The 22,006-nt window shown below is 56.5% G+C and overlaps 1 protein-coding gene across 2 annotated transcripts; it reads left to right on the forward strand.

The window, feature by feature from the left end:
* Positions 1–1,117: 1,117 nt before the first annotated feature.
* On the forward strand, positions 1,118–20,169 carry CD5 (CD5 molecule). Of its 2 annotated transcripts, XM_082682903.1 has the most exons (11): positions 1,118–1,513; positions 10,342–10,380; positions 12,815–13,120; positions 13,593–13,655; positions 13,931–14,269; positions 16,178–16,471; positions 17,124–17,249; positions 17,946–17,999; positions 18,658–18,777; positions 19,370–19,461; positions 19,738–20,169. In XM_082682903.1, the coding sequence occupies exons 1-10, from the start codon at positions 1,156–1,158 to the stop codon at positions 19,456–19,458; spliced, it is 1,788 nt and encodes a 595-aa protein (XP_082539029.1). In that variant the 5' UTR covers positions 1,118–1,155; the 3' UTR covers positions 19,459–19,461; positions 19,738–20,169. The 2 variants fall into 2 exon arrangements, with proteins under 2 accessions (XP_082539029.1, XP_082539030.1); XM_082682904.1 differs by lacking the exon at positions 10,342–10,380.
* Positions 20,170–22,006: the final 1,837 nt, after the last annotated feature.

Consider the following 22,006-nt stretch of genomic DNA (forward strand, 5'->3'; position numbering starts at 1 on the left):
CCCCTCCCCACCCCTGTTCAAACGCATATGTGCTCTCTCCAAAAAAAGAAAGAAAGAAAGAAAGAAAGAAAGAAAGAAAGAAAGAAAGAAAGAAAGAAAGAAAGAAAGAAAAAAAAAAATATTAAAGTCTGGGATTTTCGGGGTCCAAAGACAGGAGGACAGGTGTGAGGGCAGGGGGCAGGGCCTGGAGGACAGGCTGATGCTAACACAGTGTCCTACTCCTATGAGGTGGTCACTGGGCCCCTAGTGACAGCTGTCACAAGGTCCTCAGTCTTTGATCCGGGCTCCAGTCTTGCATTCTGGTGAGCAGATGCAAGCACCTGGAGTCCCCCAAGGGAAGATGGGGCAGGGTGGAATGCTGGGGAGCCGGGTGCTCAGGGAAGGCCGGGCCCAGGAGCCAGAGCTGCTGCAGAGGGTCAGAAGGGTGTGGCTGGGAGGCCTTGACACTCATTTCAGGTTTCACGCTTGTTCACAGTCAGCTCGGTGTCTCTGAACCATTGTGTGCCTCCTGGTGTGGCTCACATTATGAGAAGCCCCAAGGAGCCCAGGTCAGGGTCTGCCCCGTCCTGGAGAGCAGAGGGACCAAATCCAGCCCAGGGCCCAGGGGCTGAAGCCCTTCCCCCGCGCTAGGTACCCCTGTCCCCCAGCTAATTTGCAGAAACCCAGCCACCTGCTCTTCCTGAACAGGCCAAAGGTTGATTCCAGCCCTTGTGGGACCAACACTGCATGGAGATCACATATGCTGACATAGAAATCACGCAGACTGACAAGGAGATATCACACACACACACACACAGACGCGCACGTACACACGCGCGCACACACACACATACACACACATGCCCAGCATTCACGGAGGAGCCCTCTTCCGTGCTCTATGGTAAAATACCACCACCTGGGGCTTCACCTCAAATTCCTACCTCATCCCCGCAAAAACGAGACAGAGGGTTTCATCACTGGTGTTTTCACCACTGTGCCTTTGGCAAGAACTGGTGTGGCACCCCCACGCCCACTTGTCCCCTGCTAGCACAGCTCAGTGCCATTTCAGTGAGACCCCTGCCTGGGGAGCTTGTCGCCCGCCCCCCAATCCTCTCAGAACCACCCGCAGGGAGGCCAGGTCTCCTGGCCCTCAGCAGCCGGGCCCAGAGCTGCCCCATGCTGCAGCCCCGTCCCAGCGCCGTGTGGTCGGGGCCACTGCCCCAGCCTGGGCACCTCAGGCAGGAAGCTGTCAGAGGCCAGGGCCGCCATTCGAACTGGAGCAGATGGTTTTACCGGGAGGAAGTTGACAGTTCAACTTCAAACACGGCTGACGCAGGCCTCGCACCGCCTGCTTCCCTGTCACACCCCTGCCCGCGCCTGCCCAGCCCACCCCCTCCTCCCCGAAAGGGAGACCCAGGACGAGACGCCTTTCGCCCACAGGTGCCGAGCTTGCCAGGGCTGAGGCAGGAGGAGGCCGCGCCCATGGGGTTCCAGCAGCCGTCGCTGGCCGCCCTGTACCTGCTGGGGGTGCTGGGTGAGTACCGAGGCACGTACCGAGCTCCTGGGACTCGGGGTGCAAGCGGGGAGATGCCAGTTCTCAAGTTGGTCTGATGCAGGCTCAGCACATGTCCCGTCTCAGGAGCATCAGGGAGGGTTGGGGCCACCTTGCCTGTCTCCCCAACGTCCCTTGACCACCTGTCCCAGCTCGGCTTTGTTCTTGTACTGTGGGGGTCTTCCTGCACCCTTCCAGGTGGGACCCAGGCAAAATCAGACTCTCAGCCCCCATCCAGCTCCCTCCGCCCACCTTGAGTGCCCAGACTTGACCTAGATACACCCAGACCCAGGGCACCCATGGTCTGCTGGGCGCTTCTGATGGCACTCTGAGCACAGTGGGCCGCCGCAGGGTGGGGGCTGCCGCTGAGAAGGCAGCTGAGCGTGTGTCAAAGATGCTCCCCTAGTTCCAAGTCCCCCCGACTCTGTCCCAGAGGAGCCGCAGCCCGGCGGGCCAGCCAGGCTGTGAGCGCATTCTGGGTCTGCTCTCACTCCAGGCCCAGGGCAGGGGCTCCAGAACTTGGGCCAGTGTGGAAGAATCTGGGACCTCTGAGAAGCTTGGCTGGGGGTCAGGCTAGAGGTGGGCGAGCCTGGGGGCTCCTGTTTGCCGGGAGGGAATCCATGGAAGCTGGCGGGCTCCCCACTTATGACACGTCGAGGGTGAACTGGATGAGGTCTGACCGCTTCGCCAGGGTTTGGAGGGTCTGCGGGGCGAGAGAGATGCTGACCTCAGGCCAGGTGGGAACAGGGGGGCGATCGCTTCCTGGTTTGGAGAGAAAGGACCTGGGGGCCACTGGCTACCTGATCAGGGAGGCTTAGTCCCTCCGAGACAGGCTGGTGAGTAGGGCGAGTAGTTACATACGTGTGTGTGTGTGTGTGTGTGTGTGTGTGTGTGTGTGTGTGTGAAGGGGTGTGTGTGTGTGTGCGTAAATGCAGGTTTACCATCCACCGTGCGTCTGTGATGATGTCCCGGTGCACATGTGTTCACACAGCTCTTCTCGCATGAGCGCAAGACACACAAAACGCCTTCTGTCCCCAGGGCAGAGGCCTAGAGATGGGACCCCCCTGAGGAGGTGCTGTGGCCTCCTTGGCCCTGGGGATTCCTCAGACGAGGACCTTGACGCCACCAGGGTAGGGCAGCTGGCCAGGCTCCCAGCTGGGGATGGGCAAGGGGCCCTGCTCCCTGGGACTCCCATCCGAAGCCCACCATGGGCCCAGGCTCCCCGCAGGATCAGGCAGCTCCCAGAGGCCAGCAGAGCCCAGAGTCAGGGAGACTGGGAGGCAGCACCTTCCCCGGGAGTGCAGGAACCATCTAGAACCCCAGGAGCTCGTGCTTTCCGGTGCGTTTGTGTGAACTGGCGGAGGGTAAACACTCCCATTGCTCCGTGGCCCCCAGCTTTCAAAATGCCTTTAAAGCCATTTTCTTCTGTAAGCTTCACAACAGCCTAGGAGGGAGGCGGGCCCAGTGTCCCCCATTTTATAGTCAGGAAACCGGAGTTCTAGAAAAGCTGAGAAGCCAAGCTCAGGGCTCAGCATCTAGGGAGCACCAGGGCCGACCCCAGCCCAGCACCCCTTCTCTCTTGGGGGCTCCTATAACCCTAAGAGCTCAAACACACCAAAGCCATTCCCACAAGTGGGAAAAAGCCTTCGAGTCACAACTACCTTGTGCAGACATGTCCTCACCAAGGGCAGGGGATGATGAGGGCAGGGGACGCCGAGGGTCAGGGCTGGGGCTACACGTCAACAGCACGCATAGCCTTTGAGCCATTCCGGGAAGGGACGCCTGGCCACTGGAGCCCCGAAGATGCTGTGTCTCCTAGCTGGCCATCAGGGCTGTGACTTGGGGACCTTTGGGGCACAAAGATGCCCATGATGCACCTGGAGTGGTAGTGACAGCTGGTGCCCTCTGTTGCTGCCTTTAGCCCCGACCTGCCTGGGACTCACCTGCTGGGGCAGGGGGTGGGGGGCACAGGCAGCCCTGAGGGTCATGCCTCCCCACCAGGACTGCAGAAGCCAGCCCTGGGGTAAAGCCATGGGCTCTGCAGCTTGGATTCTGGTCTGCCGCTTGCCAGCTGAGTGACCTTGGACCATTCTGTAAGCCTCAGCTTCCTCCTCTGTAAAATGGAAATAATAAGAGTATATATCTCGTAAAGATTTGTAAGGGCTAAACGAATCAAAGACTATAGGCTCTGAGTAGGAAAGTCAGTTCGAGTGCAGTTATGTGCCCAGTAAACATCGACGGTCCCAGTTACTATTACCATCATTGTCGCCAGGGTCGGGGTCAGCAGGGAACAAGTCGGGTAGGACGTGGTGGTGAGTCTAGCCAGATGCCAGCCTGGCCATTGAGCCTTCTCTTTCCCAGTCCTCTTCCCCGAGGGTCTCTCTGAGGTGGTGGCGTCTTTTCGGAGACTCGGAAGCAGGAAGGAGTGAGGCAGAGAAAAGGGTGATGCGTCCCGTAGGGGTTGGCAAGAGCGAACACAGCAGGCAGGACAGGCCCAAGAAGGGCTGAGCACCCACAGGAGACGGCGGCCTCAGGGGCTCTAGCTTCGGGCAGTCTTCCCCGGCCTGCTGTTCCGGCCTGCAGAAGCTGAGGCCCTTGCTGGCTCTGGGTGAAAAGCATCCAGCACCCAGCAGCCCAAGCTCCCCACCCCCAGTGGGGAATAGAGGAATCTGGGGGCTCCAGGGCCGGCACTGGCCCTTCCGGTCACTCTGCCCAGCTCCAGCACTCCAGCGGGGTAATCCCCGCAGAGACCAAGGAGGGGTTTCAACCCCCTGATGGAACTGATTGAACACTAGTCTGGGTGTGTGCATGTGTGGGTACAGGTGTGAGCCCAGTGTGCGTGCTGTGTGCGTGTGTGCCACGTGCCTGTGAGCCTGTGCGTAGGGGCTGTGTGTGCCTGCCTGTGTGCGAAGGCCTGTGGGGCTTGGAGTCGTGCAGACTGGGGCATGATTTCTGTAGGGCCCCTCACAAATGACAAGAATGCTTCTCAGAACCTCAGCCTTCTCATCTATAAAATGGGGATGACCAGGGCACTCACCTTCAAGGTCAATGCAATTGTAAATCTGGTTCATTCGGTCACCCCAACAGCAAGCCTTTACTGAGCACCTACTATGTGCTAGCCACTATTCCAAGCGCTGGGGACACAACCGAACCTTCGAAATCCCTGCCCTGGCAGATCCAACATTAAGAATCTAGGTGTGATGGGGAGACAGTGACGGCATGGGTGCTGGGAGGTCATGGGTGGGGTGGGGCTGGGGGGTTGGCAGTGTCGGGTGCCGTGCTTACCCAGGGAGGGTGCAGGGGGTCTCACGAGAGGATAATGTTTGGGCAGTGGCTTATAGGAAGTGAGTGAGCATGCCGTGGGGGCCCTGGCAGGACGGTAGATGGTCCACTGTACCTTTCCAGGTCCCCACACCCTCATCCCGGACCTCGGGCAAGATGTTTTTGGGAATTTTCCAGTATGGATCATACTGCATGTGTACTGTGTGCTCATCACCCACCAACGCGGTCTCCGCAACACCCGCTAACTGAACGCATTCCCATTCAGTGGAACGTGAACTCACACCCTAAGAGAGACTCCTAAGGGCTGCAAACATCCTCCCGCCAAGTGCACTAGAAAAGATTTCTGGTTTGGAGTTCTGAGGGGCAGGTGAGGGACTGTAGCCCCAGATCACTTCCTCCGTCCATACTACCATCACCATCATCATGTCGGGTTCCCACGGGAACCCTGAAACTCCCTTTTCCCTTGGGGCTCCGCTGGGACAGATGCGGTGGGAACAGGATAGGAAATTGGTGGTGACTGTTAGAAGCAAAAAGTGTCCTGGGCCCCAAAAAACACCCATGGAAACACCCAGGGTGAGTCCCTCCCTCCTTTGCCTCAGTTTCCCCTATCTGTACCCCGAGGTGAGCTGGCTCCAGGTTCTCCCAGTGGTAGATTCCCGTAGGGTCCTGTAAAGTGATGGTGATGGGGTTTCATGTCCTGACGCTACCATCAGCAAGCTGTGTGACCTTGGCCAAGTCACTCGGCCTCTCTGAACCTCAGTTTGCTGATCTGAAAATGAGAATGAGCGTGGGCCCTTCCTCACAGGGCCGTGGGTGGAAAAAAACTTTGGGATACGTGAAGTTCTGAACAAAACAGAGAGCTCGTTTCTGTCACAGTGGAGATGCATACGTGGCATGAAATTCATGCAAATTCGATCGGACACAGCAGGCCACCAGCGAGAGAGCAATCACAATGTAGACCGTGACGGCCATCGTGCTTGTGATCGGCTCACATCCCCAGGTTGGCGCAGGCCCCGCAAGCAGGATTAGAGGCCTGAATCTGCCATTCCTTAGACAGGCGCCAGTCCCCAGGCTTCTGGCATAAGCTCGGTATGACTCTCTGTGTGTCTTGCCCATAAAGAGACTCCTGATCAAAAACCAGCCAGTGCCTCTGGTGCTCCACAGAAGCAGAATTTGGGGCCTTTGTGATCTTTGTTTCCTTCGAGCTTGATACGGACGCAGGGTAGACCCCGCTCTGCTGACTGGTGTCGTTTCAGAAAAGGGGCTTTCCGATCTTCCAAGTCAGCCTCTCATCAGATGATGAAAGGAAGAAAAATCCAGAACTCCCCCAAAAGGCAGTCCGACGTGGGGTGTTCGCGGTGAATTGATGAGACGTTTGCGGACTATTAGACGGACTCATTGTTGGAAAAATAGAACATCTGACTTCCAAACCGGGCTAAGTCCTTCTGTTTCCTGATCTGGGAGACTGGGTGATGGCAATCCCCTTCCGTAAGGCTGTCGGGAGTGGGGTCTCCCGCACAAAGGGCTTGCCCTGGGGTTGCACCAAGTAGGAGTGCCGTGAGGGTTCACTCTCACTGTTCCCATCAGTCGCATCCCAGCTCCCACCAGGACCCTGCTGCCTTGCCTCCGCTTCCCGGCACGTGGCCACTGCAAAGGATGTGCACGGGTCCCAGCAGGGTCTGGGAGCGAGCCCGGGGAGGCCAGCCTGGACCAAGCTCTAGCTCTGCCGAGTCCTGCAAAGGGGAGCCGCGAACACAGAACATTCGCCAACAATTCCCAAATCCAAAGGACTCTGCGGATCTCTGGAAAATGCCTTTGGTGCAAATCCTGACCTGAACGAACAGCAGACTATTTATAACCCCGCGCCTCCCACATCATGCGAAAATCCATATGTTCTGCTGCAGAACCCATCACGAGTTGGAAGCTGGAGCTCCAGACACGGGAGGGGCAGTAGGGTGCCTCAGAGGTGCTGGCCAGCTCTCTCAGGCCACTCCAAGCCCGACATCAGGGGACTCCAAAGGGGGGCAGGCAGGGTAGAAAAGGGGTCTTTGGAGGATTCTCATTCCTGGCCCCAGCTACTCAGCTGCAGCCATGGCTGGCGGATTAGGAAATGGCCATGGCGTCCCTCTGGGCCTCGGGGTCTCCGGGCTTCTGTTTGCAGCTCCTGTAGCCACAGAGCCATGGGCCTCAGCCACACGTGGGGCTGGCGAAGCCACAGCCCCGGACTGGCCCAGAGAGAACCTGAGCCCAGTCTGCAAGGCTCCAGGGAAGGAGGCTACTGGTCACACCCCTGGGAGGAGCAGCTAAGAGAAAGAAAATAGGTCTTGGACAATGAAAACCTGAGCATGTCTCTGGATGGACAGAAAGAAGAAGCATCCAGAAGGCTCCGGGTCAGTCACACATCTCACCGACCACTTCTGCCCAGTCCCTGCCAGCCACTGAGATACATCAGGACCTGAAGGTTATAGAACAGAGAAGTCTGAACAGAGAGGAAGCTGAGGATGGGGGCATCTAACTTCCTCATTTTACAGATGAGGAAACCAAGCCCAGAGAGGTTGAGTGACTTGCCAAGATCACAGAGCAAGTTCGCAGAAAATGCTCCTGAAGGTATGTTTCACTAACGGAATGCAATTCCAAGTTCACTCCCGATCATCAGGTCCGTACACCATGAACATACCAAGAGTGGTGAAGGGACGGGAGGCACCTTGGGCCAGCAGTCAAGAGCACAGAGTCTGGGCAGATGTCTTGGCTTTGAGTCCCAGCCCCAGCAGTGACCTGCGGCATAGCAAGTTAGTTAGTTATTCTTCCACCACTTCTTCAACTATAAAATGGAGATTAAAATAATAGTATCTACTTGGGCACCTGGGTGGCTCTGTCAGTTAAGTATCGGGCTCTCGGTTTTAGCCAGGTTGTGATGTCAGGGTCGGGTGTTGGAGCCCCACGTCAGGCTCCGTGTTGGATAGGTCTGCTTGAGGATTCTCTCTCCCTCTCCAGCTGCCCCTCACCTCACTAGCACATGCTCTCTCCTCCTTCTCTAAAATAAATAACTCTTAAAAAAAAAATAGTACCTACTTCATAGAGCTGTGGTGAGGTTTGAGAGAGTTAACATATGTAAATGCCTGGTACCTGTGAACTCTAACAGTGTTTCCGGAGGTGATGATGATGATGGTGATGGTGTTGTTGTTGTTGTTAATGGCTAACAGTCATCATGATGGTGGTGATGGTGAGGCTGATGGAGGTAGTGATGGTGATGATGATGGTAATGGTGGTCGTCATGGTGATGGTAATGATGCTGATGGTAGTGACGGTGAGGGTGATGGAGGTAGTGATGGTGACAGTGATGGCGATGGTGATGGTGATGGTACTCATGGCGACTGTGGTGACAGTGACAGTGATGGTGATGATGAAGGAGGGACAGTCCAGGAAATGCTGCTCTACCGAGAACATCAGGTACCCAGAGGGAGCCAAAGCCCTGGGATTCCTAGACGCCCTTCCTCAAAGAGCATTTTGGGGATTTTACTTGGTTCTCCAGCTTGTTCCGTCTTTCCCAAGAATGTTCTCTGAAGGGGGCGTAGGTCATCCTGTGTGAGATCTGCGAGAACGGTCTGGTCCGGTCCCTGTCCCCAAGGGCTCCAATGTCTGGGGGCTCAAGCCCCTCCTCAGGGACAGGGTCTGGGCTGTGTTCATCTCTGCACCCCCAACTTGGCACTCTAGTGGCACAACTAGGTGGCCGCGAGCTTGGTTTTGGAAGGCAGACTCACGGTTTCAATCCAGACCCTGGCAGGTGCTGGCAGTGTCCCCCTGGACAGGGCCTTCTCCCTCTCCCAACATCGACACCATGAATATATTCGACTCACATCATGAAGCCATGTGAAGAGTAACAATGATATCCATCAGGAGCGACCCTGAGTGCTGAGTACACAGTAGGTGCTCAATTATTGGTAGCTGCTATTAATAATGAATGTTGACTGGGGAGTATGAAGGTCTCAAGTGGGAAGCAGGAGTGGTGAGCCCTCTTGTCTGGCTCTCCACGCACCCCAGGCCAGCAACGCTCCCTGACTATCCTCCCTGTGCCTGCCCCAGGCCCCACGGGCTCCAGCATCCCCAGCTTTGAGCACCAGATGCGGAAACCTCACGGTGCGATGCGGGCGTTATTACCGGGAGCCTTGGCTGGGAGGAAAGGGCCAGCTGGCGGGGGCCTGTCTTCCCTTACAATTCTTTTTTTTTTTTTTTTTTTTTAAGATTTTATTTATTTATTTGACAGAGAGAGATCACAAGTAGGCAGAGAGGCAAGCAGAGAGAGAGAGGAGGAAGCAGGCTCCCCGCCGAGCAGAGAGCCCGATGTGGGACTCGATCCCAGGACCTGAGATCATGACCTGAGCCGAAGGCAGCGGCTTAACCCACTGAGCCACCCAGGCGCCCTTCCCTTACAATTCTTCCACCAGCTCCAGAACACTCAGGGAAAAACAGGCTTTTTTTTTTTTTTTAAAGATTTATTTATTTGACAGAGAGAAATCACAAGTAGACAGAGAGGCAGCCAGAGAGAGAGAGAGAGGGAAGCAAGCTCCCTGCTGAGCAGAGAGCTCGATGCGGGACCCGATCCCAGGACCCTGAGATCATGACCTGAGCCGAAGGCAGCGGCTTAATCCACTGAGCCACCCAGGCGCCCCAAAACAGGCTTTTTTAAAACACACTTTCTTTCTTTTTTTTTTTTTTTTTCTAAACACGCGGCAACAATTTCTCAAAAGCAATTTCAAGCGAACTATTTACTCCCTAAAGCCGTCACCCTGACTGTCCCGGCTCCCAGCTACGGAGCCAGCCCAGGGGTTAGACAGAGGGAAATCAGAGCCCCTACTTTAAGGCTGACAGAGCTGAGCGGCAAACATGGAGGGGGCTCTGAGGCCACACAAATGCACCCCCCCCCCAGGCCCACCCAAATCCAACCTCCGTCCGCCCCAGCCACAGAGAGCACTGTGCCGCCCGGCTGTGTTGTCTCGGCGCCCCGCCCCCATCTCCGAGCTGACTTCCTCCTCCCGAAGCTGAGCCACTGAAGATACGTAGCTGTCCTGTCCATCCTGCCACCAGGATGCTGGAAAGTAGCACATGATGCTGGCGGCTCCCGCTCTCGGCCGTTCCTCTGGTTCTCTACAGCTGCGACGTTCAGACTCTCTTAGACTGAAAGCAGAGCTCACGAGGGTGTCACACTGCAGCCAGATGCAGGGAAAGGGCTCCCTTATCCTCACAACCAACCGTGTATTCTAACATTCTCTCTTCATAGTCTATGCACCAGAGGAAAATCCTTTTTACTGATGTTTATATAAAAAGTAAAGCTTTAAAACAGGGATAGTTGCAACCCACAGAGTTGGTTTCATGACCCACCTGGGGGTTCTGATGTGTAGTATGGAACCCGGAACCCCATACCAGGGCGCTGCAGAAGAGACCACTACTCAGGCTGTGGGCGGGTGTGAGATGGGGTGGGGGGCAAGAGGGAGGCTCCAGTTCCTGACCCTCCTCTCTCCTTTCCGCAGTCACTTCCTGCCTCGGGGGGCCCTACCGGGAGAACTCAGGTAAGGAAGAGCCATACAGAGGCCTGGACCAGGGGGTGATGGTGGGGAGCCATGATTCCATCGGGCTGTAGGGGGACCTGCCAGAGTGAACCCTACCCCCACAGAGCGAGAGAGCGTCCCAGCATGCACAGATATGGACACCCACATAAGCGTACACATTTAGATGCCCGCATACCTACAGATGCCCTCAATGGCCATAAAGCTCCACCTGAATGCTGGTTCTCGGGGTAATTATTACTGGGACCCACTCACCATGCACAGAAAACATACTGGCCCATAATGCACGCTGCACAGTCCTGTTTCCTATTCAGTCCTGCCAGGTCTCCCTAATCAAAGGCATTGGCAGCTGACGCTATGGAGAGGGGCTGCTCCAGACTGTAAAGTATGTGGAATGCTCTGCCTTCAAGATCACACGTGAAGAGGCTAGTGTTTCCCCAAATAGGGCTCCTGGAATGCATTGGATAAAAGCTAGGCAACACTGGCGACGTCCCTCACTGGAGACTGACTGCGTATACGAGCCTGGAAAAGGCTCTGAGAAGTCCTGCAGTGAAAAAAACCTGTTCAATACTTTTTTTTTTTTTTTAAGATTTTACTTATTTATTTGACAGAGAGATCACAAGTAGGCAGAAAGGCAGGCAGAGAGAGAGAGGAGGAGGAAGCAGGCTCCCCGCCGAGCAGAGAGCCCGACGCGGTACTCGATCCCAGGACCCTGAGATCATGACCTGAGCCGAAGGCAGTGGCTTAACCCACTGAGCCACCCAGGCCCCCTGTTCAATACTTTTTAACTCAGCCGTTCTCAGACTCATTTCACCCCAGACCTCATTCTTTCACGTCTCCTGAGATAACATCATGCGGAATGTGTTTTGGGAGACATAAGCTGGAGAGTTTCACGAAGCCACGTGCAACCAGAAGGAGCTGGAGAGGCCTTAGCAGGCCCCTGTCCAGGACCTCGAGCCCTTGCAGTGGCATCCTAGCTCTGAGCTCTACCAAGTGCTTTATCCATTCTAATCCCCAATTTCCCCACCTATAAAATGGAGAGAACATCTGTTCCCTGGTGAGGATTCGGTGAGTCAGCTCCCTGGGGGGAAAGGGGCAGAATATCCTGCCAATGCCAGGAGTTGGACAAGCCCCCTTTGTCGCAAACTAGTCCAGTGACCTTGCCAAGCCCTAGCCCTGTGCTCTGGGCCCCAAGCCCAGAAAAAGGTAGCCTGTCTAGAAGTTTCCAACAGGGAAAAACCTCCACCTCCCAATCACTTGGAAAAACCTTTTACATTAAAAGGAAGGAAGGAAGGAAGAAATCATGAACAGGTAACACAGTTGCCTGGCCTAAATCTTTAAAAATATAAAAAGACCCATAGTGATGCATCTCATTTCCATTTCTGTCCCCCATCTGCCCAGTCCTTCCCCACCCTAACACCCCAGGTAACAACCACATGGACTCCTGTCTTTTCTCTCCTTCTAGAATCTATGCAGGTACAAATATATAGATATCCTTATTTTTTTATTTCATGGAGCTTTATAAAATCACCCTAGTCCCATTCTGACCCACAATCCAACAATTCCACTCCTTGGTATTTACCCAAGAGAAACGGAACACGTGCCCACCCAGACAGACATCGGCTCAGGAACGTCTCACACGGCTTTGTTCCCAGCAGCCAAACAGTGGCTAGATAAACAAATTGTGGCACAGCCACACAGTGAGACCTCATTCCACAACAAGAGGGAACAGGGTGGGTGCAGTGATGCAGAGAAACTCCGAATGCCGCAGGAAGGGGGTCAGATGAGAAAAACAGGACAACAGAAACACAAACATGCGGCACGATTTGCGTGATTCCCCATACATAAAATTGGAGAGCAGGCAAAACGCGTCTCTGGCGACAGAAAGTGGATCCGTAGGCACCTGAGGCTGGATGCAAGGGAATCGGCCACACCTGGGCACGAGGGAATGTTCCAGGTGACAGACATGTCTACCTCTCGAGTGTGGCAGTAGTTCCAGACGTGCATGCGTTTGTTAAGTTTCCCTGAACAACTCTCACGTGCACACATTTCACTGGGTCTAAATCGTACTTCAATGACATTGGTTTGAGAAATCAGAGAGAGAGAAATAGAACAAGCACCAGGCCCTATTTCTAATGAAGCAGAGTTTGCAGAGTGGGGCAATCCTGCTGGACAGTGGGGTCCTGAGCACCCCCTTGCCCGCTGCTCTGAGTTCCCCTCTGCTCTAAGGTCTCCAGCCCCAGGGGCCCAGCTTTGGGGGACTGCTTGAGTGTCTGGGAAGCCCCCCTCCTTGCCATGTCCCCGAGGACAAAGCTTACAGGAGCCAGGCAGGCAGCCCCCCGGGATGGAAGACAGCCTGGCTGGGTAGGAGCCTGGCGGGGGGGGGGAGGGTTCCCACGGAGGGGACCCCCCAAACACACACCTCTTTGACCCCCAGGAAACATGGTGAGACTGACAGGCTCCAACTCGCCGTGCCAGGGCCAGCTGGAGGTCCTCCTCGGCTCCACATGGCACACAGTGTCTCGGTGGAGCTGGAACCAGGGTACGAACCGCAGGGAGGACAACACGCAGGCCTCAGAATTCTGCCGGAGCCTGGCTTGCGGGAAGGCCTTGATCTTGGCCCACTTCCCTGACTTCAACAATCCCCAGGACCCGGTCACCTGCTACGGACGCCTGGGATCCTTCTCCAACTGCAGCTACAGTGAGGCCAGACAGAGGAGCTCTCTGGGCCTTATCTGCCAAGGTGGGTGACTAGCCAGCCACACGGGTCCCCTGGGCCTGAGCACCAGCCCCGGGGGAGGCTGCCCAGGGCCTGGGATCTGGGGCCCAAGCCGGCAGGTGGAAGGGGGGTCCTAATGTACAACGATCACCCCCAGACACATAAACTGGTGGGAACTGGAGGGGAAAGGCTGGGGGGTGGGGCTGGAAGAGATTGAAAACCTGGTTCTGCCATTGCTAATGTTAGCATCTCCTCTTAACCCTCACTTACCAACGGTAAAATGGGCCGGCGCTGCCCCGCCAACAGAATGCTTAGAGACAACATGTGGGTCAAGTGGGCCTAATGGGGCAAGCGGCACTTACATCATGAGCTCGAGGTCTCTCTCCAAACCATCCAGTACCCCCAACCCTCCCCCGACCCTGCCTTCTTTCCCCCCAACTTCCAGTCCTCCGTCCCGGGGCTCCTGCCCCTCCCTCACCAGAGTATCTTGTTGCAGAGCCTCCGAAGACACCACCTCCTCCCACGAGCCCCCCACCCACCACCACTCCAGAGCCCACAGGTAAGAGAATTCGGAGGTTCCCGGGGGCAGGGTGCGGGACTTAGCCAATAAGAACACGGGATGCCCCGTTGCATTGGAATTTCAGGTGAACCTGATGAAGTTTAGTGTAAGTAGGTCCTGAGCAACATTTGGGAGCTCACCACCCCCCACGGCGGTCGGCCAGTCTCTCCTTCGACCTTGTGTTGGAGCTGAAAAGCCGGCAGCAAGCAAGCCCCCTCACCCCCACAGCCAGCTGGGCGACACTCAGACCCGCTCCCCGCTTTGTCCCTCCACAGCTCCTCCCAGGCTGCAGCTGGTGGCCGGGCCCGGGGGCCTGCGGTGTGCCGGCGTGGTGGAGTTCTACTACGGCAGCCTCGGGGGGGCCATCAGCTACCACAAGCAGGACCAGGACCGGACCCAGGACCTGAAGAACCGCATCTGCGCGGCCCTCCACTGTGGCTCCTTCCTGAGGCACCTGCCAGAGGCCGAGACAACCAGGACCCAAGATCCGGGGGAGAGCAAGGCCTTGCCGATTCGATGGGAGATCCAGAATGCCAGCTGTGCGTCCCTGGAGCAGTGCTTCAGGAAAGTCCCGCCCTATGAGGGTGGCCAAGCTCTGGCCCTTGTCTGTTCTGGTGAGTGAGACCCCGTGAGGACCCACAGGGCGCCCCAGATCGTCCACCATCACCTGTTCCCGGAAACCCCTGCGTGGAGCCCTGGGCACTGGGCACCGAGGAGAACGGGAGGGAAACAGAGGGCGAGGCTACACTCCCACCCAAGGCCCCGGAAATCTCCGCAGAGTAACACAGAACGAGCTCAAATGCACAGGTCGCCGCTCGGGAAGGTGGCATCAGCCAGGACTTCCAGGACGAGACAAAGTCTCCTCAGGGGTTTGTTTGCTGGGACAGAGGAGAGAAGTCTTTTTAGGTGGGAATTGTGACTCGTGCCAAGGATCAGAGCAGGTGGTACACTGAGGGGGACCAGCCTTCCAGGAGGGCAGTTTGTAAATTGCAGAGACAGATGGGGCCGGAGCAGGGGTGACAAGTAGGAGGTCCCCCCAGCACAGCAGGCAGAAGGAGCCTGAGCAGGTCCCCACAGAGCTCCCCGAAGAAGCTCCTGCACCATGACAGGAAGACTGATGAATCTGGGTGTGGCTGAGGAGAAGAGACCCAAGAGGATGGTCTTAGGGACCCCAAAACCAGGGTCGTGGGAAGAACAGAGGAGGAAAAGGCCACAGATCAGAGTAAGAACAATCATAGCATGTCTCGGGAGGGAGTATGCCCCCATCACCAGTCCGGACTATAAGAAGTCAGACTTCCTGAGCACTTCCTTGGTGCTAGAGACCTTCCCAGGATGGTCGTTCATTTTCACAACCTGAGGAGGTGGGTGCTATTATTATCCCCACTTTACAGATAGAGAAGCTGAGGCTCAGAGAGGTTAAATTTCTTGCCTAATATCACAGAGCATTAGCAGGGATTTCCACTCGAGCAGCGTCACTCCAGAGCCTGCGGTCCAAGCCTCCACTACCAAAAGCACCAGCTACATCAGGCTGGTTAGGAATGCAGGTGCATTCCGATTTGCATCTCAGCAAGGTCCTAGGGGGGTGTGTGCACACTTCTGGAAGCCTTACTCTGGACCACTGGGCTCTCCCGCTAGCACACAGGTCCTCACTCCTCAACCCCGCCCAGCCCCTGGATACCTGGTGTGGATTAGCAAGACACAGCCCCCTCCAGGTAGATGCAGGCCCCCAGGGTCTCTCCACCGTGACTTCCTGCTGTCTACAGCCTGCAAAACCAGATGGGGAGGTCTTGCCTTTGAAATTCTGTTCTAAATAGAACATTTACTAGGGCCTTTTAGATGGATGTTGCTATGGAAACTGCCCAAGCTGGTGTGATCACGGCTCACTCTAACCTGAGCACAGGTGTGCCTCAGCTCTGGAGCCCAGGCCCCACCTCAACAAGCAGAAATGAATTCAGTCCTTTCATGAAAGCCACCCCAGAGGCTGGACAGAAGGATTCCTGGGTTCTGTCCCATCCCTGAACTGCCAGGACCCAGAGCAGGAAATGTTTCCCATCCCTGGGCCTCAGTTTCTCCCTTCTGAAAAGCCCTCCCGTCTCCCAAGGAGCAGCAGGAGAAGGAGAGGATGGTTCTCTGAGGGACGTGGACCCGGAGGGAGCCTGCTTCTCATTTCCCTTCCCTTACCCTCCCCTGCCTGGAGGCCAACCCCCTCCCGTGGCTGCCACAGGCATCACCACTCCGCCAGCTTCTCCCCTGAAAGCACTCATGATGTCACATCTCAGGATAGCTACCAGCAGTTGCCCACACATGCCAGGGAAAGAGCTTCTGGGGGAAATGCTAGAAGATGTGAGAAGGAGGGAAGACCAGAAAGGAAGGTGATCCCAGCAACCCCCCCCAGCTGGGCTCTGCCAGCGGCGGGCAGCTTAGGGGGCGACACATGGCTCCAGTGGTCAGGCACATAGACTAGTGACCAAGGGAGCTCCTTCCAAACCTGCCACCTGCCCTCCATTGCTTCTCCTCTCCAGATTTCCAGCCCAAGGTGCAGAGCCGCCTGGTGGGGGGCAGCAGTCTGTGTGAAGGCTCCGTGCAGGTGCGCCAGGGCAAGCAATGGGAAGTCCTGTGTGACGTCTCCTGGGCCAAGGGCACCGCCAGGTGGGAAGAGGTGTGCCAGGAGCAGCAGTGCGGCAAAGTCAACTCCTACCGGGTGCTGGATGCCACCGAGAAGACCTCCCACGGCCTCTCCTGTCCCCAGGAGAAGCTGTCCCAGTGCCACCAGCTTCAAGAGAAAAAAACCCGCTGCAAGAGGGTGTTTGTCACATGTGAGTTGGCCACAGCCCCAGGGGCAGAGGGACATTCTGGATTTTCCCTCTAGGACCTAATCAGTGAGCGTGTTTCCGAAGGACGGGCTCCAGGACTAGATAGAGAGTTGCGGAGCCTTAGAAAAGGAAGGAAAAGTGGCAAACTGGGGGGTGGGGGGGACGCGGCTGGCAACAGTGCACAGACAGCAATGGACATGAGCCGTGAAGAGGAGACTGGCCATAATGGATGAGAGAGCTCTCCGTCTATCTTCTAGTCTTCCAGGATGGAAGAGAGAAAAGCAAGGGAGAAATGGTAATCGAATAGCTCATGAAAGAGGGATGGTTGGACGGATAGACGGATGGCTATAAGCATATGATGGCAAGGTGATCGCTTATGAGCAACTGGCAAAGGGTAGAATGCTAAATTGTCACAAGAGGGGCCAGTGACAGCTGGGTGATGAATTGCTGGATGGTAGGTAGTAGACAGATGGATGGGTAGCAGAGAATTGGAGAGAGGCGTGGAGAGGTGGGTGTATGACTGCCCACGCTGGTGAATTACTACAAGGAGGAGGGGGGGAACAGGGGAAGCCAGGCAGCCGGCCAGCAGCCTTCCTCTGAGCAGGCAGTTCCGATGCCCCGGGCAGGACCGCCCTGACCTCTCTGCCTCCCCCAGGCCAGGACCCAAACCCGGCAGGCCTGGGCGCAGGCACCGTGATGAGCATCGTCCTGGCCCTTGTGCTCCTGGCAGTGCTGCTGGTGGTGTGCGGCCCTCACGCCTACAGGAAGCTGGTGAAGAAATGTAGGTGCGGGTGCCCCAAACCCCCTGCCTTTCAAACTCCCGGGAGGCGGGAGGAGGGCACCTCTGCTTTGCCACTCGGCCCCGCCCCTCTCCCGCCCTCGCGAACAGAAAGAGAAAGTCAGGAACATGGTAAACGCTGATTGGCCCACACGAAGCACCCCCCGCCCCACGCCAAAGAGAGGGCGTGGCCATTTTCAAACAGGGGCCCGCCCCCAGCCTCCGGACCTGGCTCCACCCCCTAGCAACCGCGCGCAAGATGCGGATGGAGCCACTTTCTCTCTGAGCCTCAGTTTCTTCATCTGCCTAATGGGCGATTGCACACCTTGTGAATATAAGGGGCTGGTATCCTTGCCTCGCAGAACTCTGGAAAAAACTATTCAGAGACAGGAAGTGGATTAGAGGAGCTGAAAAGAGAAGGCCTGGAGATGGGCAGTGTCGGCTAGGTCCCTAGCGCTCGGCTCTATTCTAATGCCCCATGGTCATTTCTTCTGAAGAGGCAGCCCCCTCAACACGCTCCTTTAGCTCTCGGTGGGTCCAGTTACCCTCTGAGCAAATCAGAAAACTGAGACCCCGAAAGGCTTCAGGGGGTGAAGTCTAGCAGTTCGTCCTTCAGCTACACCTGCCGCCTCCTGCCCCATCCTTCCCTCCCCGGATGGCTGCCCACCCTCGTCCTCATGGGCTTTTCCTGTCTCCTAGTTCGCCAGAAGAAACAGCGCCAGTGGATTGGCCCCACAGGAATGAACCAGAACAGTAAGTGTCCTGGGAGGCAAGGTCCTCTCTCAGCCCCAGCCAGTGTCCACGGGGCTCACACGGCTCACTGCTGACCATCTTGGAAGCCAGCAACTACCTGAGGCCTCTAATCCCCACTCCTATGCTCATCTAAGGTGGGACTGTGGTCAACAGATGTTACCAGGTGGTATCCATGGTCACATAGATTTAGAAATCAGTGAGTTAAGCAACATTAGACTTCGTTCTTTATTTCAGGACTTATTGGAACCTTAATGGGCATTTTTGCAAGATGCGTCCCACTCCCCACTCCACATCCTTCCTTTCCTTTTGGTAGGCAGGATGGGTTGGGAAGTCTCTTACCATATAAAGCCCCTTCGCTCCAGGAGAGGAGGGATGATATCGCCCTAGCACTTGTGTTCCAATGCCCTGATTAATAAATGTTTGATCTGCGGAAAGCCCACCCCACCAGACTGCTGGCCAACCCCAAGCTGCTCTAAAAGTCTGGCCCCTGCAAGAATGAACCTTCCTAGGGAGAAAGGAGTAGAGGGATGCATTGAAGAAGCTGTGGGTGCCCTTGCCTTTCCCCTATCCCACAGCGGGAAATTCCAAGCCCCTACCAGGAAGGAGGAGGAGGGGCAGAGCAGGGAGGCTAACCACACTGTCCCCTGCCTCTGCTCAGTGTCCTTCCATCGCAACCACACGGCGACCGTCCGGTCCCAGGCTGAGAACGCCACCGTCTCGCACGTGGAGAATGAATACAGTCAGCCGCCCAGGAACTCCCAGGTCTCTGCTTATGCGGGTAAGCAGCCATCTATCTCCCCTTGCTTCTGGGGAGGAGGCGGGCTGCAGCACGGGTCACGTGATTACTGGGAGCAGGGATGCCCTGGGGGAGAGGGGGCTCTCACTGCCCTTTGACAGCTGTCCCAGCGGGGTATGGAAGGGATTCAGCCTTCACCGTCCTCGGCTTGCCTCCTCCACCCCCAACCCCAAGACTGTTAGCCACTCAGCTCGGGAGAAGCGTAGGCTGGGACCCCATTAGCCGCAGCACTGTTGCGACCTAACAGGCCAGTGTCTCCGCAGGGCCCTGTGGGCCGGATGGTAAATGAGGCCCTTTGGATTCCTTCCAGGCAGCACAGAGCTGGCAGGGGCCTGTGGAAGCCCTGTACTGAGTGCTCCCTGTCTGGCATGAACAATTAAGCCCCAGGGAGCCTGGAGTTTAGTATCATTAGTGAACAGCGCTGATTTGATCAGAACAGATACGACTATCAAGCCACCAGCTCGTAAAGCCCCTGTGATCTGCAGGCCCCCACGGGCTCCTGGACTCTGAGGGGCTCTCTCTGGGTCACCTGGTGGGGTATGCCTGCTGCAAAAGATCACTTTCCTTTCTGCAGCTCTGGAAGGGGCCCTGCGTCGTGTTTCCACCCAGCCTGATAACTCGTCCGATAGTGACTACGACCTGCACGGGACTCAGAGGCTGTGAAAGGTGAGCCCGGCTGCCGAGACCCCAGGACCCCAGAACAGCCCTGCAGAGAAGCACCAGCTCCTTGGGTCCTCGCCTTCTGCCCATCCTGCCCGTTCAGAATGGGGGGCTCTACACATCTTGACTCTTTTTTTTTTTTTTAAAGATTTTATTTATTTATTTGAGAGGGAGAGAGCACAAGCTAGGAAACCAGGGGCTCGGGGCCTATCCCCCACCTCTGTGGACCATCTCCGGGGTGTGAGGCTTCCTCCTCTGACCTGTTTCCTTCTCTCCCCACAGAACCAGGCACCAGGCACGAAACATCAAGAGCCAGACCTGTCTCCTGAGAACAGTCTGCATCCGCTGCCTGGAAATGGTTTCTGCCCCAGCTAGAACATGGACAGAGACAAGGGGGCCTTCAGATATGTCCTCTGTCCCTGCCACTGTGGGTGTCGGATCCCAGCCCAGGGAAGACCCCCAACACAGCTGGGCTATCCCTCCCCATGTGGGAGCCGTGACAGGGACAGCCCAGAAACAAGACCTTCCCTATGCAGACATGTGGGGGGCAGCACCCGGAGGACCTCATTCTCTCCTCAGACTCTGATCCCAGCGAGCAAGGAAGTTCCGTTCTGGGACGCGGGGTGGGGCAGGCAGGGTGGGGGGCTCAGTTCTCCAGTGTTTTTTTTTTTTTAATATGTTCTTTGTAAATAACACTTTTTCTACTTCCTGTGAGCTAAAGGGCCTCCCCTCCGCAGTCCAGGGTCCAGCGCCAGGACCCCTCTGGGGACAGCGGTACAGCCGTCGTGGTCAGAGGGGCTGTGCACCTCAGACAGAGTGCCTCAACCTGGCAGGCAGCTGCCACCTGACGTGGAGCCCCATTTTCACCCTCCGTGAGCCCCCGAGTCCCCCAGCCCCTCGCCCCAAGACACCTTCCGGAGCAGAGAGCACTAGATCTCTGGGACCCCTGGCTGCCAAGCCCAAGGGCGCCGTGCCAGCCCAGGGCCTGGAGAGGTCGCCTCATAAATCCTAGCCCAGGTAGGGTTCTGTTTCACACAGCAGTTTAAAGTTCAAAGCTAAAGAGGTTTCAGCCCATCACAGCTAACTTCTAAGCTGAGAGTCAGAGACCGGGACTGGACGTTTCTGGAAGTTAAATCATTCACTCCCTCAGCGGAAGCAGTCTCTGCTGGTCAGAGCGTCCAGACACACACGGCAGCCTGCGGTGCCCGGGTTTCCGTAGCGAGGGAAGGAGGACGAGCGAGAGGGGCACATCTCGCTGGGAGCTTGAAGATCTAGAACAGGCAGAGGCTGGGCCGGGCCCCACTAAGCCCTCGGGCACCAGTCCTAGGGAGGCATCCTGAGTCTGGGGCTTCCTCCGCACACTCTGCCACTGTTTCCACCGGGAGCAACAGCTCTTCACAGCCCAAGTCACAGAAGCCAACATGGGAAGTTACTAGAAGGATGTGGGGGAGAATCAGGGGATCCGGGGGTACTATATTGCCCCAAAGGTTCTGTCAGCCCTCTGCCCACACCTCCCAACCAGGTCTCAGGTCTGCCCCGACCACGCTAGGGATCCAGAAGCAGGGGCACCCATTCACCTTCCTACACTTGGCAGGGGTGAGGGGTTCCTCAAAGGGGAACTAAGAAGCGGCTTTTAGCGAGAGGTGTTGGGGAGCAAGAATTCTGGTCCCCTCAGAGGTCCTTCGAGCGGGACTAAGAATCACGTTGACACGAGACAGAGTCACGGGAGAAAATCGAATTTAGTAGGAGCGCGGACAGGGAATCCACACAGACACGGAAACTGCAAAGACAGGCCAGATGAGGGCTCCTGAACAAAGGAGGAGGGGTAGGGCTCTGGGACTGCAAAGGGAAGGAATGTTCTTCACGGGACAGTAAGAAGACCAGATGTTTGGTAATTAGATGTTTGCCCTGCTGTACAGATAGGCTGCTCAGATAAAATTTATCTCTAGAAAGACCTCCAATTTAGATTCTTCTATGTAGTTAAAGGAGGAGCAACTGTTTCTCGTGAGCCCTCGGAGTCTTGATTGCCCTCTGCTCAAACTAGTCGGCCAGCCAAGCGGCCCATCTTGGCAAGGCATGCCCTCGGTCCCTACAGGGTAGAGGCTGTGAGGCGCCCAGTGTCGCCTACCAGCACCTTTCTGCATTAAAGCTCTCTGCTCTCCAGCTCGGTCACCGTGCATGGCCTCAACACAACCATGACCTACTTAGCACCCCCCCAAAAAAGGAGCTGCACTGGGGTGCAAGTCCCTTTAGAAAACTGTTTTCCAAGCCGTGGCAGGCTTGGGTGGGGCACCCCACAAAGATGTGTTCGGTTAACAGTTGTATAAGAACCATCTCAGCCTTGGAGTTGCCTTTGGTCAGGCTCAGGCCTTGGTGGGAAGACTCAGGCCGGAGGCCCCAGGAGGGGGCTGCTCCCCACCGTGAGCCACTCACGGGCTGCCTCCCTCACTGCAGACGAGGCTGTGCTGGGGCCTGGGCCCCCTCAGGTCCACCCTCTTGCCTTCCAGCAGAGCAGGGGCGGCCACCTCTGAGCCGGAGAGGGTAGAGCTCA

The sequence above is a fragment of the Mustela nivalis genome, assembly GCF_964662115.1.
Source record: "Mustela nivalis genome assembly, chromosome: 9".
NCBI lineage: Eukaryota > Metazoa > Chordata > Mammalia > Carnivora > Mustelidae > Mustela > Mustela nivalis.